At 43.8% G+C, this 14,725-nt stretch overlaps 1 protein-coding gene across 5 annotated transcripts in view; it reads right to left on the reverse strand.

Annotated features, from left to right (window-relative positions):
• LOC141144048 (NACHT, LRR and PYD domains-containing protein 3-like) overlaps nt 1-14,725 on the reverse strand; it is a 213,343-nt gene that overhangs the window by 115,461 nt on the left and 83,157 nt on the right. For 4 of the 5 annotated variants that reach the window (XM_073629394.1, XM_073629395.1, XM_073629397.1 and 1 more), the window contains one exon: nt 9,840-10,004. The exons of the other annotated variant lie outside the window; for it this stretch is intronic. In XM_073629394.1, the coding sequence (XP_073485495.1) occupies nt 9,840-10,004 (165 nt within the window). The remainder of the gene's footprint in view (nt 1-9,839; nt 10,005-14,725) is intronic. 5 annotated transcript variants of the gene reach the window in all.

Consider the following 14,725-nt stretch of genomic DNA (forward strand, 5'->3'; position numbering starts at 1 on the left):
CAGGCCCGTCGTGCCCATAGTGCCCTTCCTGCTGCATTCGCCAATCCTAATTGGGAACCCACCGCTTCTGCAGCGCCCGTACTTCCCCCATTCACATCCCCAACCAAATGCAGTCGGCTGCATGAGAGGCATTTTTATGTCCTCCCGAGTACCCCTACCCAACGAACCCCCCCAAAAAAGATGTTGTGTCTGCAGCAAACGCGGATATAGGCGTGACACCCGATATTATTGTCCCTCCTGTCCTGACAATCCTGGTCTTTGCATTGGTGAATGTTTTGAACGCTACCATTCACTAGTTGAGTATTAGCGTAGGGTACAGCATTGCACAGACTAGGCACACTTTCACAGGGTCTCCCAAGATGCCATCGCATTTTGAGAGACCCGAACCTGGAACCGGTTACAGTTATGAAAGTTACAGTTACAAAAAAAGGGTAAAAAAAAAAAAAAAAAAAACACAAACAAAAATATAAAATAAAAAATAATAGTTGTCGTTTTATTGTTCTCTCTCTATTCTCTCTCTCTCTATTCTCTCTATTGTTCTGCTCTTTTTTACTGTATTCTATTCTGCAATGTTTTATTGATATTATTGTTTATCATGTTTGCTTTTCAGGTATGCAATTTTTTATACTTTACCGTTTACTGTGCTTTATTGTTAACCATTTTTTTGTCTTCAGGTACACCATTCACGACTTTGAGTGGTTATACCAGAATGATGCTTGCAGGTTTAGGTATCATCTTGGTATCATTCTTTTCAGCCAGCGGTCGGCTTTCATGTAAAAGCAATCCTAGCGGCTAATTAGCCTCTAGACTGCTTTTACAAGCAGTGGGAGAGAATGCCCCCCCCACCGTCTTCCGTGTTTTTCTCTGGCTCTCCTGTCTCAACAGGGAACCTGAGAATGCAGCCGGTGATTCAGCCAGCTGACCATAGAGCTGATCAGAGACCAGAGTGGCTCCAAACATCTCTATGGCCTAAGAAACCGGAAGCTACGAGCATTTTATGACTTAGATTTCGCCGGATGTAAATAGCGCCATTGGGAAATTGGGGAAGCATTTTATCACACCGATCTTGGTGTGGTCAGATGCTTTGAGGGCAGAGGAGAAATCTAGGGTCTAATAGACCCCAATTTTTTCAAAAAAGAGTACCTGTCACCACCTATTGCTATCATAGGGGATATTTACATTCCCTGAGATAACAATAAAAATGATAAAAAAAAAAAAAAATGAAAGGAACAGTTTTAAAATAAGATAAAAAAGCAAAAAAAAATAAAGAAAAAAAAAAAAAAAGCACCCCTGTCCCCCCTGCTCTCGCGCTAAGGCGAACGCAAGCGTCGGTCTGGCGTCAAATGTAAACAGCAATTGCACCATGCATGTGAGGTATCACCGCGACAGTCAGATCGAGGGCAGTAATTTTAGCAGTAGACCTCCTCTGTAAATCTAAAGTGGTAACCTGTAAAGGCTTTTAAAGGCTTTTAAAAATTTATTTATTTTGTTGCCACTGCACGTTTGTGCGCAATTGTAAAGCATGTCATGTTTGGTATCCATGTACTCGGCCTAAGATCATCTTTTTTATTTCATCAAACATTTGGGCAATATAGTGTGTTTTAGTGCATTAAAATGTAAAAAAGTGTGTTTTTTCCCCAAAAAATGCGTTTGAAAAATCGCTGCGCAAATACTGTGTGAAAAAAAAAATGAAACACCCACCATTTTAATCTGTAGGGCATTTGCTTTAAAAAAATATATAATGTGTGGGGGTTCAAAGTAATTTTCTTGCAAAAAAAAATAATTTTTTCATGTAGTCAAAAAGTGTCAGAAAGGGCTTTGTCTTCAAGTGGTTAGAAGAGTGGGTGATGTGTGACATAAGCTTCTAAATGTTGTGCATAAAATGCCAGGACAGTTCAAACCCCCCCCAAATGACCCCATTTTGGAAAGTAGACACCCCAAGCTATTTGATGAGAGGCATGTCGAGTCCATGGAATATTTTATATTGTAACACAAGTTGCGGGAAAGAGACAAATTTTTTTTTTTTTTTGCACAAAGTTGTCACTAAATGATATATTGCTCAAACATGCCATGGGAATATGTGAAATTACGCCCCGAAAACCAAGCACCGCCTTCAGGCTTTCTAAGGGCGTAAATTTTTGATTTCACTCTTCACTGCCTATCACAGTCTCGGAGGCCATGGAATGCCCAGGTGGCACAAAACCCCCCCAAATGACCACATTTTGGAAAGTAGACACCCAAAGCTATTTGCTGAGCGGTATAGTGAGTATTTTGCAGACCTCGCTTTTTGTCTCAAAGTTTTGAAAATTAAAAAAAGAAAAAAAAAATTTTTTTTTTTGTCTTTCTTAATTTTCAAAAACAAATGAGAGCTGCAAAATACTCACCATGCCTCTCAGCAAATAGCTTGGGGTGTCTACTTTCCAAAATGGGGTCATTTGGGGGGGTTTGTGCCACCTGGGCATTCCATGACCTCCGAAACTGTGATAGGCAGTGAAGAGTGAAATAAAAAATGTACACCCTTAGAAATCCTGAAGGCAGTGATTGGTTTTCGGGGGCCCGTACGCGGCTAGGCTCCTAAAAAGTCCCACACATGTGGTATCCCCGTACTCAAGAGAAGCAGCAGAATGTATTTTGGGGTGCAATTCCACATATGCCCATGACCTGTGTGAGCAATATATCATTTAGTGACAACTTTGTGCAAAAAAAAAAATAAATAAATTGTCACTTTCCCGCAACTTGTGTCAAAATATAAAATATTCCATGGACTCAACATGCCTCTCAGCAAATAGCTTGGGGTGTCTACTTTCCAAAATGGGGTCATTTGGGGGGGGGGTTTGTGCCATCTGGGCATTTTATGGACTTCAAAACTGTGATAGGTAGTGAGGAGTAAAATCAAAAATGTACGCCCTTAGAAATCCTGAAGGCAGTGATTGGTTTTCGGGGCCCCGTATGCGGCTAGGCTCCCAAAAAGTCCCACACATGTGGTATCCCCATACTCAGGAGAAGCAGCTAAATGTATTTTGGGGTGCAATTCCACATATGCCCATGGCCTGTGTGAGCAATATATCATTTAGTGACAACTTTTTGTAATTTTTTTTTTTTTTTTTTTGTCATTATTCAATCACTTGGGACAAAAAAAATGAATATTCAATGGGCTCAACATGCCTCTCAGCAATTTCCTTGGGGTGTCTACTTTCCAAAATGGGGTCATTTGGGGGGGTTTTGTACTGCCCTGCCATTTTAGCACCTCAAGAAACGACATAGGCAGTCATAAATTAAAGGCTGTGTAAATTCCAGAAAATGTACCCTAGTTTGTAGGCGCTATAACTTTTGCGCAAACCAATAAATATACACTTATTGACATTTTTTTTACCAAAGACATGTGGCCAAATACATTTTGGCCTAAATGTATGACTAAAATTGAGTTTATTGGATTTTTTTTAGAACAAAAAGTAGAAAATATCATTTTTTTCAAAATTTTCGGTCTTTTTCCGTGTATAGCGCAAAAAATAAAAACGGCAGAGGTGATCAAATACCATCAAAAGAAAGCTCTATTTGTGGGAAGAAAAGGACGCAAATTACGTTTGGGTACAGCATTGCATGACCGCGCAATTAGCAGTTAAAGCGACGCAGTGCCAAATTGGAAAAAGTGCTCTGGTCAGGAAGGGGGTAAATCCTTCCGGGGCTGAAGTGGTTAAAGGAGAAGTAGAGCAAAGCTTGTTTGGCTGTACTTCTCCTGTGGATCACAGGAGTGCTGTTCATTTTGCATTCTTGTGACCCGTTTTTAGCAGACAGCGGGCTTAAGTCTGCTGTCTGCTGATGTCACAGAGCCAGTCCAGGCTCGGCAAAGATCCCAATCATATGTTCGGTATCCACCCACATGCCTGGACCGGCACCGAGCTCAGCCTCTCAGCGAGCCATGTAGAGCCTGAACTGGCCACTCCCGCCCCCTCTACAGCTCCAGTGAGCACAGGGGCGGTTGAATAGCAGAGAGACAGTGACTGACAGCCAGCAGCTCTCTGCTCATGGAGCTCTGAGACCTGAGCGATTGGCGGTGTCTGAGCTTCAGTCATTTTTTCAACTTTTCATCTATTAAATCTTTTGCCCTTGTTGTTGTTTTAACTTTGGATAGTAAAACTTTTTTTCTGCCAGCAAATCCCTTATACAGCCCACTTCCTGTTTCTTGTCTGGTCATTAGCCTAAGCTTATGACATTGTGCACAGCTCTCTCTCACTTTTGTGAGAGTTTGCCAGGAAGGGAGGGGGATGAGTCATAAGAGGGCCAATGAGAGCTGCAGGGCTGCAGAGCTGGAGGTGTGCCTCTGTGTGTCTGTGTAAATCCAGGAAGTGAACAGGCAGCAGCTTCAGCTGCCCACAGTTAAAATAGTTGCAGTCAGACTCAGTGGAGGAAGATTTCTGCAACATATTTGGCAAGTACAGAATCACAGTATAAATAAAATAATATGCAAAGTGGTTGGAGGGAAGCTTCAGAATGGCAAATATGTTTTTATTACAAATTATATGAGCAGACTGCAGTTCCTCTTTAAAGGGGTTGTAAAGGTTCATGTTTTTTCACCTTAATGCATCCTATGCATTAGGATAAAGAAACACCTGGCTGTCACGGCCCCCCAGCCCCCCCCCATTTTACTTACCCAAGCCCATTCACCTGCTCTGCACGTCCACAGCATCCTCTTCTCCACAGAGTCTCAGCATTTATTGGATAGATTGATAACAGCGCAGCCCTTGGCTCCCGCTGCTGTCAATCAAATCCAATGATGTGGCCGCCAGGGGGCGGGACCGAGTCATACACTCTGTGACTATGGAGGCCGAGTGTATGCAGGGCCGGTGCTACCACTAGGCAAACTAGGCAGTCGCCTAGGGTGCACTGCTGCCTAGGGCGCCCGGCCACTGGTGTCCCTACTCTCTTCTCTCTGCAGCAAGCAACTAAGTCTCACCATCAGCAGGCAGCCGCCTCTCCGTTCGCACATAGTGTCAGAGGCGCAGCAGCGGTGGAGGACTGTGTCTGTGTCCCGACTCCCGATTAAATGGAAGCAAGCAAACATTCATTGATGGGCGCAGGTGAGGCTGCATTTGATGAGTACTTCATTAAAAGGTGGGGTATAAAAGGGGGTGGAACCAGGGGGTGGCAAAATTAGGTTTTGCCTAGGGTGTCAAAAATCCTTGCTCCAGCCCTGAGTGTGTGAGATGGGAGCGCACCCGCAAGGTAACCCCCTCAGGAGAGAGCTTCCCAGAGGGGGTTAGCTATTGGAGCCGAGAGAACCGCCGAGGGACCCCAGAACAGGAGGATCGGGGCCACTCTGTGCAAAACGAACTGCACAGTGGAGGTAAGTATGACATGTTGGTTATTTTAAAAAAATTAACCTATACAACAACTTTAACCACTTCAGCCCCGGACCATTTGGCTGGCCAAAGACCAGAGTGTTATTTTGTGATTCGGCACTGCCTCGCTTTAACTGACAATTGCGCGGTCTCGTGACGTGGCTCCCAAACAAAATTGACGTCCTTTTTTTCCCACAAATAGAGCTTTCTTTTGGTGGTATTTAATCACCTTTGCGGTTTTTATTTATTGCGCTATAAACAAAAAAATAGCAACAATTTTTTTACTTTTTGCCATAATAAATATCCCCCAAAAAATATATAAAAAAACCTTTTTTTTCCTCAGTTTAGGCCGATACGTATTCTTCTACATATTTTTGGTGAAAAAAAATTGCAATAAGCGTTTATTGATCGGTTTGCACAAAAGTTATAGCGTTTACAAAATAGGGGATAGTTTTATGCCATTTTTATTAATAATTTATTTTCTTAGTAATGGCGGCGATCAGCGATTTTTATAGTGACTGCGACATTATGGCAGACAGATCAGACACTTTTGGCGCGATTTTGGGACCATTATCATTTATACAGCGATCAGTGCTATAAAAATGCATTGATTACTGTGTAAATGTGACTGGCAGTGAAGGGGTTAACCACTAGGTGGCGCTGTAGGGGTTAAGTGTGTACTAGGGAGTGATTCTAACTGTGGGGGGGAGGGGCTGTGTGTGACACAACACTGATCACCACTCCCGATTACAGGGAGCGGTGATCAGTGACAGTGTCACTAGGCAGAATGGGGAAAAGCTTATTTACATTAGCATTTCCCTGTTCTTCCTCTCCATGAGACGATCGCAGGTATCCCTGCGGACATCAAGTCCGCGGGACCCCAATCGCGCTCACGAAGCTCCCAGCGGGCGCGCGCGCGCCCACAGCCCTCCTCTTGAAGGGCAACTTACAGGTACGTAATTCTGCCTGTACGTGCCTTTCTGCCGCAGTATATCTGTGTGAGTCGGTCGGGAAGCGGTTAAATATGGTTCTACAAAAAAGAAAAAGAAAACAGATTCTGTACTTCTCTTTTAAATCCAGACATGTTGGAAAACCACCATTCTAGGAAAAGTCTGGTCCTGAGGGTCAGATGCGTGGTGCAGCCCAGGAACTGGATCTTTTTGCCTACGCTGCCAGAATATTGAATTGCAATGGTCTTGGGTAAAAATTGGCTTATGGTACATGCTCAAAGAATACAACCATGAGACACAAGACCTTCATGCATCCTCTGGACAAAAAGGGCCCTGATATGTGAATGAAGGGAGAGAATTTTTCCCAAGGCAGAAAAGTTCTGGACCAGGCCATGTCCAGTGTCAAACCCTGGTACTCCAATTATTGAGATGAGTCCAGTGATTACTTCCTCAGGTTAAGGATTCAATATGATAAAAAAAAATATGCAGCACGTTTTTCTCATATTGTTATTTTCTTATGTTTGGGCATTCAACTTTATCTTCCTTTATACACAGTTTAAGAATCCAATTGAAGGTTTGCAAAGCTTGTACCATCTGTAGGATATTGGCTGACAGGGACAGGGAGGACTGGTCCTTCAACAGGAGATTGTCCAGGTACCCCACAACATGAATTTCCTGAGAATGGAGCAGAGCCAGAACTGTATGAACCCCTTGGGGAAGATCTAGGGAGTCATGACAGGCCAATGGGAGGGGAAACAAAATGGTACCGCAGATCGCCCACTGCAAAGTGCAGATAGCATTGATGAGGTGGAAAGATGGCAATGTGAATGTGAGGCCAAAAAAATTCCCCAGAAGGAGGGAGGCAATGATCAATGAATTTTTGGAACATGTAGGGCAACTTGAGTCTCCAGATCAAGATTGGGCAAAAGTCCTCCATTCAAGAAGATTTTTAGTAGAAACCTTGAAAATGTTTACCTGATGGAACAGGGGTGAGGGAAGAGCTGCCAGACAGCAGCTAGCAAATCAACCCACTGCAACAGGGAGAGAGACAAATTGGAATTTATGAAGTTTGAGGAGGTGAAACTCTAGTCTGTATCCCCTGGAAATGACACTCTGGATAAAGGCATCTGAGATGATTTAGGACCAGAAGGCTGAGAAGGTCGACAGATGTCCCCCACTTTGAGAGGTGAGGCTCCCCATTACCCTGAGGTGGCATAAACGCCAAACTTGGCTGACTTGGAGGTGATGTCTTTCTTTAAAAATATGTGCCTGTCGAAGATTTTTCATTGGAAGACTGAGAGGGATGAAAGCAGTGTTAATTTTGGCAGCAAATTTCGATTTTGTTTTGGTCTTATGTCTTTTGACTAAATTGGCATTTTAGTTTTATGCCGCGTACACACGGGCGGACTTTTCGACTGGACTGGTCCAATGGTCTATCCGACGGACTTCCGACAGACTTTCCTAATGAACAGACTTGCCTACACACGATCACACCAGTCCGACGGATTCGTACGTGATGACGTACGACCGGACTAAAGTAAGGAAGTTGATAGCCACTAGCCAATAGCTGCCCTAGCGTCGGTTTTAGTCCGTCGGACTAGCATACAGACGAGCGGATTTTTCGACCAGACTCGAGTCTGTCGGAAAGATTTGAAACATGTTTTATTTCTAGGTCCGTCGGACTTTTGGGAAAAAAAGTCAGCTGGAGCCCACACATGATCGAATTGTCTGACAGAGTCCGGTCCGCCGGACCAAGTCTGCCGGAAAGTAAACTCGTGTATACGCGGCATTAGTACCATTTTAGTCGTACTTAGTAGTCTAAATCTCCAGTACATTAACTAATTTTAGTCATCTAAAATCTAATGGATAGTTAAATTATAATGCATTATTTAAGCATTTCTCTACAATTTCCAAACTCATTATATACTCCGGGAGTAAAAAAAAATATTTGTTATTATTTATGGTATTAGGGTTTGAACATGCACTACAGACACAAATTTAGTCATTATATGATGTCTTTATTTAAGCAAAACCAAGTTTTGTTATAAGAAACGTGCTTTTTTGACAGAAGTGTAACGTTAAAATAAAAAAATACTTACTGGGGATTGGCTGAGGTCTTCATAAATATTCCAAACAGTCCCTCCTAACCTCCACCCACTATGTCTAGAACATTCTCCAATGTCCCAGAAAACAGGGGGAGCCACCAGAGGAGCTGTCAGGATGAGTCACCCAGCCCTGAGAACTGAACCCTGACCCAGATTCACAGCTCAGGCTTAGCCATGAGCTAAAACTAATTGTCCTACTCTAACAAACCTACACTACTAACTTGCACACACTAGACAGTGCTGCACTAATATAGCTGTGGTAGTATAATATATGTTCACACAGGTGTCTGAAGTATCCCGATATGTAATCAAGGGTGTCAGAGGGAATGGAGCAGTAGCAGAACAGAGTAGACATGTGCATTCGTTTTCAACCGAATGCATTTTCGTCCGAATTTCGGGTATTTTCGTTATCGTTTTAACAAATTATAATGTAAGCGCAGAATACGAAAACCGAAAGATCCGGCATAAACAAATACTTTAGTTTCATTTTCGATGCGACAACATTTCAATATAGTTAGGAGATTCGACATGAGGCTGACAATAACAATCTGTGTCTATCGAACCTGTGGTTGAATGTGCCTAACCTTAACTCTATTAGTCCAAGATTATTCTACAAGTAGACCATTCAACATGAACGACGAAGATTTGACAAAGCAACGAAAAGCATACAAACGTCGAATCTTTGGCTTATGGTGTCTGTCGAAAGTTCTAAGAAGATTCGACGGAGCAGCTAAACTGTATGATGCTGCAATCGTACATTTCCGGTCAAATGAATCTGCCCATACGCTATAGAAAAATTCTAATGTTGGTTGACTAGTAAAATAATTAATAAATATAATTATTACTAGTCATACAACATTAGAATTCTACCATAGCTAGCTTGTAGGCGGGAAATTCGTCCAGAAATGTATGATTGCGGCGTCGTACAGTTGAGCTGCTCCGTCGAATCTTCTTTGAACATTCGACAGACACCATAAGCCTTTGATGACAGATTTGACCTTAATTAATTTGGATTTTCGGACTAATGCAATTTTTAACGAAAAATGAAATGAATAAAAACGAATTTCGGGAGTAACTAAATAAATTTATTTTTTGGATGAAAACGAAATTCTGAAACGAAATATTTCAATGTGCACATGTCTAGAACAGAGAACCCATCTTACCAAACAGCTACACTGGGGGTAAGAGCTACAGATAAAAAAAATGCATGGGTACACTAATGCATGACATGACATGAGTAATTGTCAGACAAACTATCACAGCACAGAAAACCTTAAAATGCCCTGGTGATTGAAGGGGTGTTACATTCTAGTAATGAAGGGGTTAATGAATGTATGGTGTCCCTGAATACAACAGAAAAACATCCCTGCGTTCTTTTATTAATATCCTTTGGATGCAAATATGCCACAGAAATGTAATGTTTAAATCAGTCCTAAACTACTCACTGTAATTCCTCTATCTGGCTTGTGGTCAGAGCTGTCATCAGATCACTGAAATGAGGACCCTCCAGATTGTTTCTACAAACATGAAGTCTCCTCAGTGTCCGGTTATTTCTTATTCCTGATGCCAGGTGGGGGCAGGAACTGTCTGTCAGTTTATTACCATTAAAACTGTAGAAGAAAAAAAGAAAATATTCTAATATACTGTATATGTAAATCCTAACTGACTGACATTTGCTAAAGCACTGTGTACCATATTTAATTATTTAAATAAAATACTGTTTTCACCCTTTTTTCATTCTTTGTTGCCTCTTGATGCCGCTGATCTCCTGCAGCCTCTTTGCAGCCAGAGAGGTTTCCTGATGGTGACAACCATGGACCATTTCTTTGCGTATTTCTTGGTAAGGTCACTTATAATCACCATCAGAAGTGTGTGTGACAGGGTGACACAATATAAAACTACATAGCATTGTCACCCTATAATAGGTAGTGCCTGAACAACCTGCCACCTTTGTGGCAGGTTCACTAGGGATTACACCACATTCAATCATTTATTTTTAATAAAAAGAAAGGAGTACCAAATCTCATTACAACATTTTTGTTTGAATAGCATAGGATTTTTTTTACAGGTATATAAAATGCATGTTGAATAAGTCAGGGTCATTTAGAATCTGTCTCAATCAAGGATGAGCTAATGTTTGGTCCAAACCCAGAAGGAAGTTGACAGCACCGGCCCAATCAGCTGAAGCTGTGGAATTCCCCGACAAATTGCTGAACATACACAATGGGGTGGAGAAGCTCTTGACACAAGCACTCCCATCCCTTTTGTGCATGCAACTGTGGGGCAGAGAATGCCGCAGTGTCAGGAAACATGCATCAGGCAGAGACAGAAAATGCAGTAAAAAAATCACGCCTTTTAAAATAATGGTAAAAATGGTACAAATAGTAAACGTAGTCAAAACATAGCCAGAGTACAGTAATCAAAATGGGTAGTCAGAACAAGCCAGTAAATTAGGAAGCCAGAGATCAGCATAGTCGGAGGCAGCAGACAGGATCAGAAACCAGAAGGGACGTCAGCCGGGCAAGTCTTCAACAGGAACACAACATAGAATCTCCAGATATATTTGACCAAAGCGAAGGCACAGCAGTAGGGATGAGCCAAACACATTGCGGCAGAACATGCGAACATGCAAAAAATTTGTGCGAACACCGTTAAACTCTATGGGACTCAAACGTGAAAAATCTAAAGTGATCATTTTAAAGGCTAATATGCAAGTTATTGTCATAAAAAGTGTTTGGGGACCCGGGTCCTGCCCCAGGGGACATGTATCAATGCAAAAAAAAGTTTTAAAAAAACGGCCGTTTTTTTGGGAGCAGTGATTTTAATAATGCTTAAAGTGAAACAATAAAAGTGAAATATTCCTTTAAATATTGTGCCTGGGGGTGTCTATAGTATGCCTGTAAAGTGGCGCATTTTTCCCGTGTTTAGAACAGTCCCTGCACAAAATGACATTTCTAAAGGAATAAAAGTAATTTAAAACTGCTTGCGGCTGTAATGTAATGTTGCCCCCCCCAGCCCATTACCAAGGCCTTTGGGTCTGGTATGGATATTAAGGGGAACCCTGCACCCAAATTAAAAAAAGAAAAAAGGCGCGGGGCCCCCAGGCCCTATATACTCTGAACAGCAGCGGTATACAGGGTTACAAACAAGGGTTACAAACAAGATAGGGACTGTAGGTTTGTTCTTAAGATGAATCTGTTTGTAATTTGGAACAGGTACGTTTTGTAAGTGTAGCTCCAGCCAAAAAATCTATTTTTAAGCTTTTTGGATAGCATAGGGAAGGGTTATCACCCCTGTAACTTTTGTTTTGCTGTCTGTGCCCCTGTTCAGAAGATTTCACCTCACTTTCTGTCCCAATGACAATTGAATTTAGAAAATTTTGGGTTATTAGGGAAACAAGGATTGGTGATAAAGCATCAGTGGAGACACATTTTTCCCATATTAACTCTAACAGGAGAGAATTTCCCTTCCTAGGGGTAGATTTCCTCTCACACCTGTTGTCTCCCTCTGTTTCTAAGTAAGAGTCGTTTGTAAGTCGGATGTCAGAAAATAGGGGACCGCCTGTATATACACTTTACCTGCCCTATACACTCTGCAGAAAATTGGGCCTTAGTTGTTGGTGGTACCAGAACACTGTAAGCCCTCACAGTTACTTTTGTTGAGTGCAGCAACAGGCCCTGCTGTGAAATATTATATCAAGAATTGTAATTACGCGCCCCTGTTAAACAGGGGCAGAAAAATTGGGCCTTAGGCAGTGGTGGTGGTGCCCTGAACCGAAAATATTCCTAGAAGCTCTCATCATGAAGATTGAGGAGGAATAGGATAGTCACTCAGCATATGCAGTCTTCAAGGGATCCCATATCCATAGAAAAATCAATCAGTTACATCAGCATCAGGTGTTTGGTAGCTGGTGATCCAAGACTGAATTATTTTTATGAATGTGAGCTGATCAACAGAGTCTGTGGACAGGTGCACTCTGCCTCCAGCAGCACTGAATGTGCGTTCAGAAAGAACGATGGATGTTCTGGTGGAAAGGTCTAAAAGTCTGATCTTGCCCCTAGATATTCCTGCGCCATGTAATTCAGACGCTGACGATGGTTGCTGGAACCGATCAGACCTGGGTGCTGAGGACAGAAGAATTGTTTGAAGGCATCGGTCAGCCGGCCACCTCCTCCCAGCCACGTACAACTCCATGGGTTTCTGGGGACTGCAAACGATCCCTTGAAGACTGCTGCTGATGCTGATTGTTATCCTCCACCTCAATGCTGACACAATCCTCCTCCTCCTCCTCTTCTTCTTCCTGTGTGATTGGCGGGCCTGCAGGAATACTAGTATCTGGATAAAGGGGGCCTTGAGAGGTAAGGAAGTCCTCCTCTTCCTCCTGCTGTTCTGCCTCAAGTGCCCTGTCCATTATTCCATGAAGCAGGTGCTCCAACAGGAAACAAGAGGGACAGTATCACCAATGCATGCACTGTCACTGCTCACCATCCTCGTGGCCTCCTCAAATGGTGACTGGACAATGCATGCATTCATTGATCAGTAGCCACTGGCGTGCCCAAAAAAAAAACAACCTCCCCTGACCCCCCTGGTGCCATACTCACACAGGTACTCATTGATGGCCCTCTGCTGCGTGTGCAGCCGCTGCAGCATTGCCAACATTGAGTTCCACCTGGTGGGCATGTCACAAATGAGGCGGTTCTTGGGCAGGTTGCATTCTCTTTGAATGTCAGCCAGCTGAGCACTGGCATTATATGACTGGCGGAAATGACCACAGACTTTCCTGGCTTGCCTCAGGAGATCCTGTAAGCCAGGGTACCTGCTCAAGAACCGCTGCACCACCAAATTCAGGACGTGAGCCAAACAGGGAACATGGGTCAAGTGTCCCTGTCGGAGGGCGGAGAGGAGGTTGGTGCCATTGTCGCATACAACCATTCCTGGCTGAAGCTGGCATGGCGTCAACCACCTATGAGACTGCCCCTGCAGAGCTGACAGAATCTCTGCCCCAGTGTGGCTCCTGTCCCCTAAGCAGACTGCTTGTGTAGCCCCTTGAACGCCTACGGAGCACCGCTGGTTCAGAGGAGAAATCTGCAGAGGAAGAGGTCATAGAGGAAGAAGAAGAGGGGGTGGAGGAGAGAGCTGTGGCAGAATCACCACTAGCATTTTGGAGGTGTGGTGGCGGAACAAGCTCCAACAATACTGAACCCTGTCCTGCATCCTTCCCAGCTGCCAGCAGTGTGCTGTGGAAGAAAGGTAACGTCCCTGTCCATGCCTGCTGGACCATGAGTCAGCAGTAATATGCACCTTACTGCTGACTGCCCTGTCCAACGAGGCCAAGACATTGCCTTCCACATGCTGGTAGAGAGCCGGAATGGCCTTCCATGAAAAGAAAAGGTGTTTGGAAACCTGCCACTGAGGTACCGCACATTCCACAAATTCACGAAAGGGGACAGAGTCTACCAGCTGAAAAGACAGCAGTTGCAGTGCTAGCAATTTGGCCAAGCTAGCATTCAGACGCTGAGCATGTGGATGGCTGGGACTGAAATTCTTTAGACGGTTTAGCAACTGGTGTAGGGAAATTTGCCTGCTAAAATCCGATGTTGGTGTACGGCTAGCAGATTGGCCACAAGTACTTGGGACTCCTATTTTTATACCTTCATTCCTCTCAGTGCAGGTTTCTGAGAGGACTGGAGGTATAGTGGGGTTGTAGATCCCAGCTGATGAGGAGCAAGGAGAGGTCCGCCTTGTTCTTTGATGTGGGTCTTTTAAGTGCTGTTGCCAATGGACTGCATGGGAGGTCGTCATATGTCTGGTCAAGCATGTGGTGCCCAAGCGGCTGCTGTTTTGGCCACGCTTGATATGCTTCAGACATATGTTGCAAACAGCAACAGTGCGATCTGCTGCACATGTGTCAAAAAAGGCCCACACCAAAGAACTTTTCAAAATATGTGGGGAGTCAGCAGCACCCTGCACCTGCTTAGCTCTGTGGTGTGATGCAATAGGATGGCTGCCCTTAAGCTGCCCCCTGGAGGGCATCCTGCCTCGTTGGAGATGTGCCTCCTCCTCCTCCTCTCTTCTATCAGGCACCCAAGTAGTGTCAGTGACCTCATCATCCCCTTCCTCCTCATCACTGGAGCAAACTTGGCAGTATGCTGCAGCTCGAGGAACATGACTGCCAGTTTCTTGACCTTCTTGGGCACCTCCTCTCTCTAGGCTCACGTTACTCCCTTCCTCAACCTGGGTACCATCATCAGAGCCTTGAAATCACTGCGCATCCTCCTGCAGTATGTACCCAACACTGTAGTCCAATAGTTCAGGTGACTCCTCCATGCAT

Source organism: Aquarana catesbeiana, linkage group LG05 (assembly GCF_042186555.1).
Source record: "Aquarana catesbeiana isolate 2022-GZ linkage group LG05, ASM4218655v1, whole genome shotgun sequence".
NCBI lineage: Eukaryota > Metazoa > Chordata > Amphibia > Anura > Ranidae > Aquarana > Aquarana catesbeiana.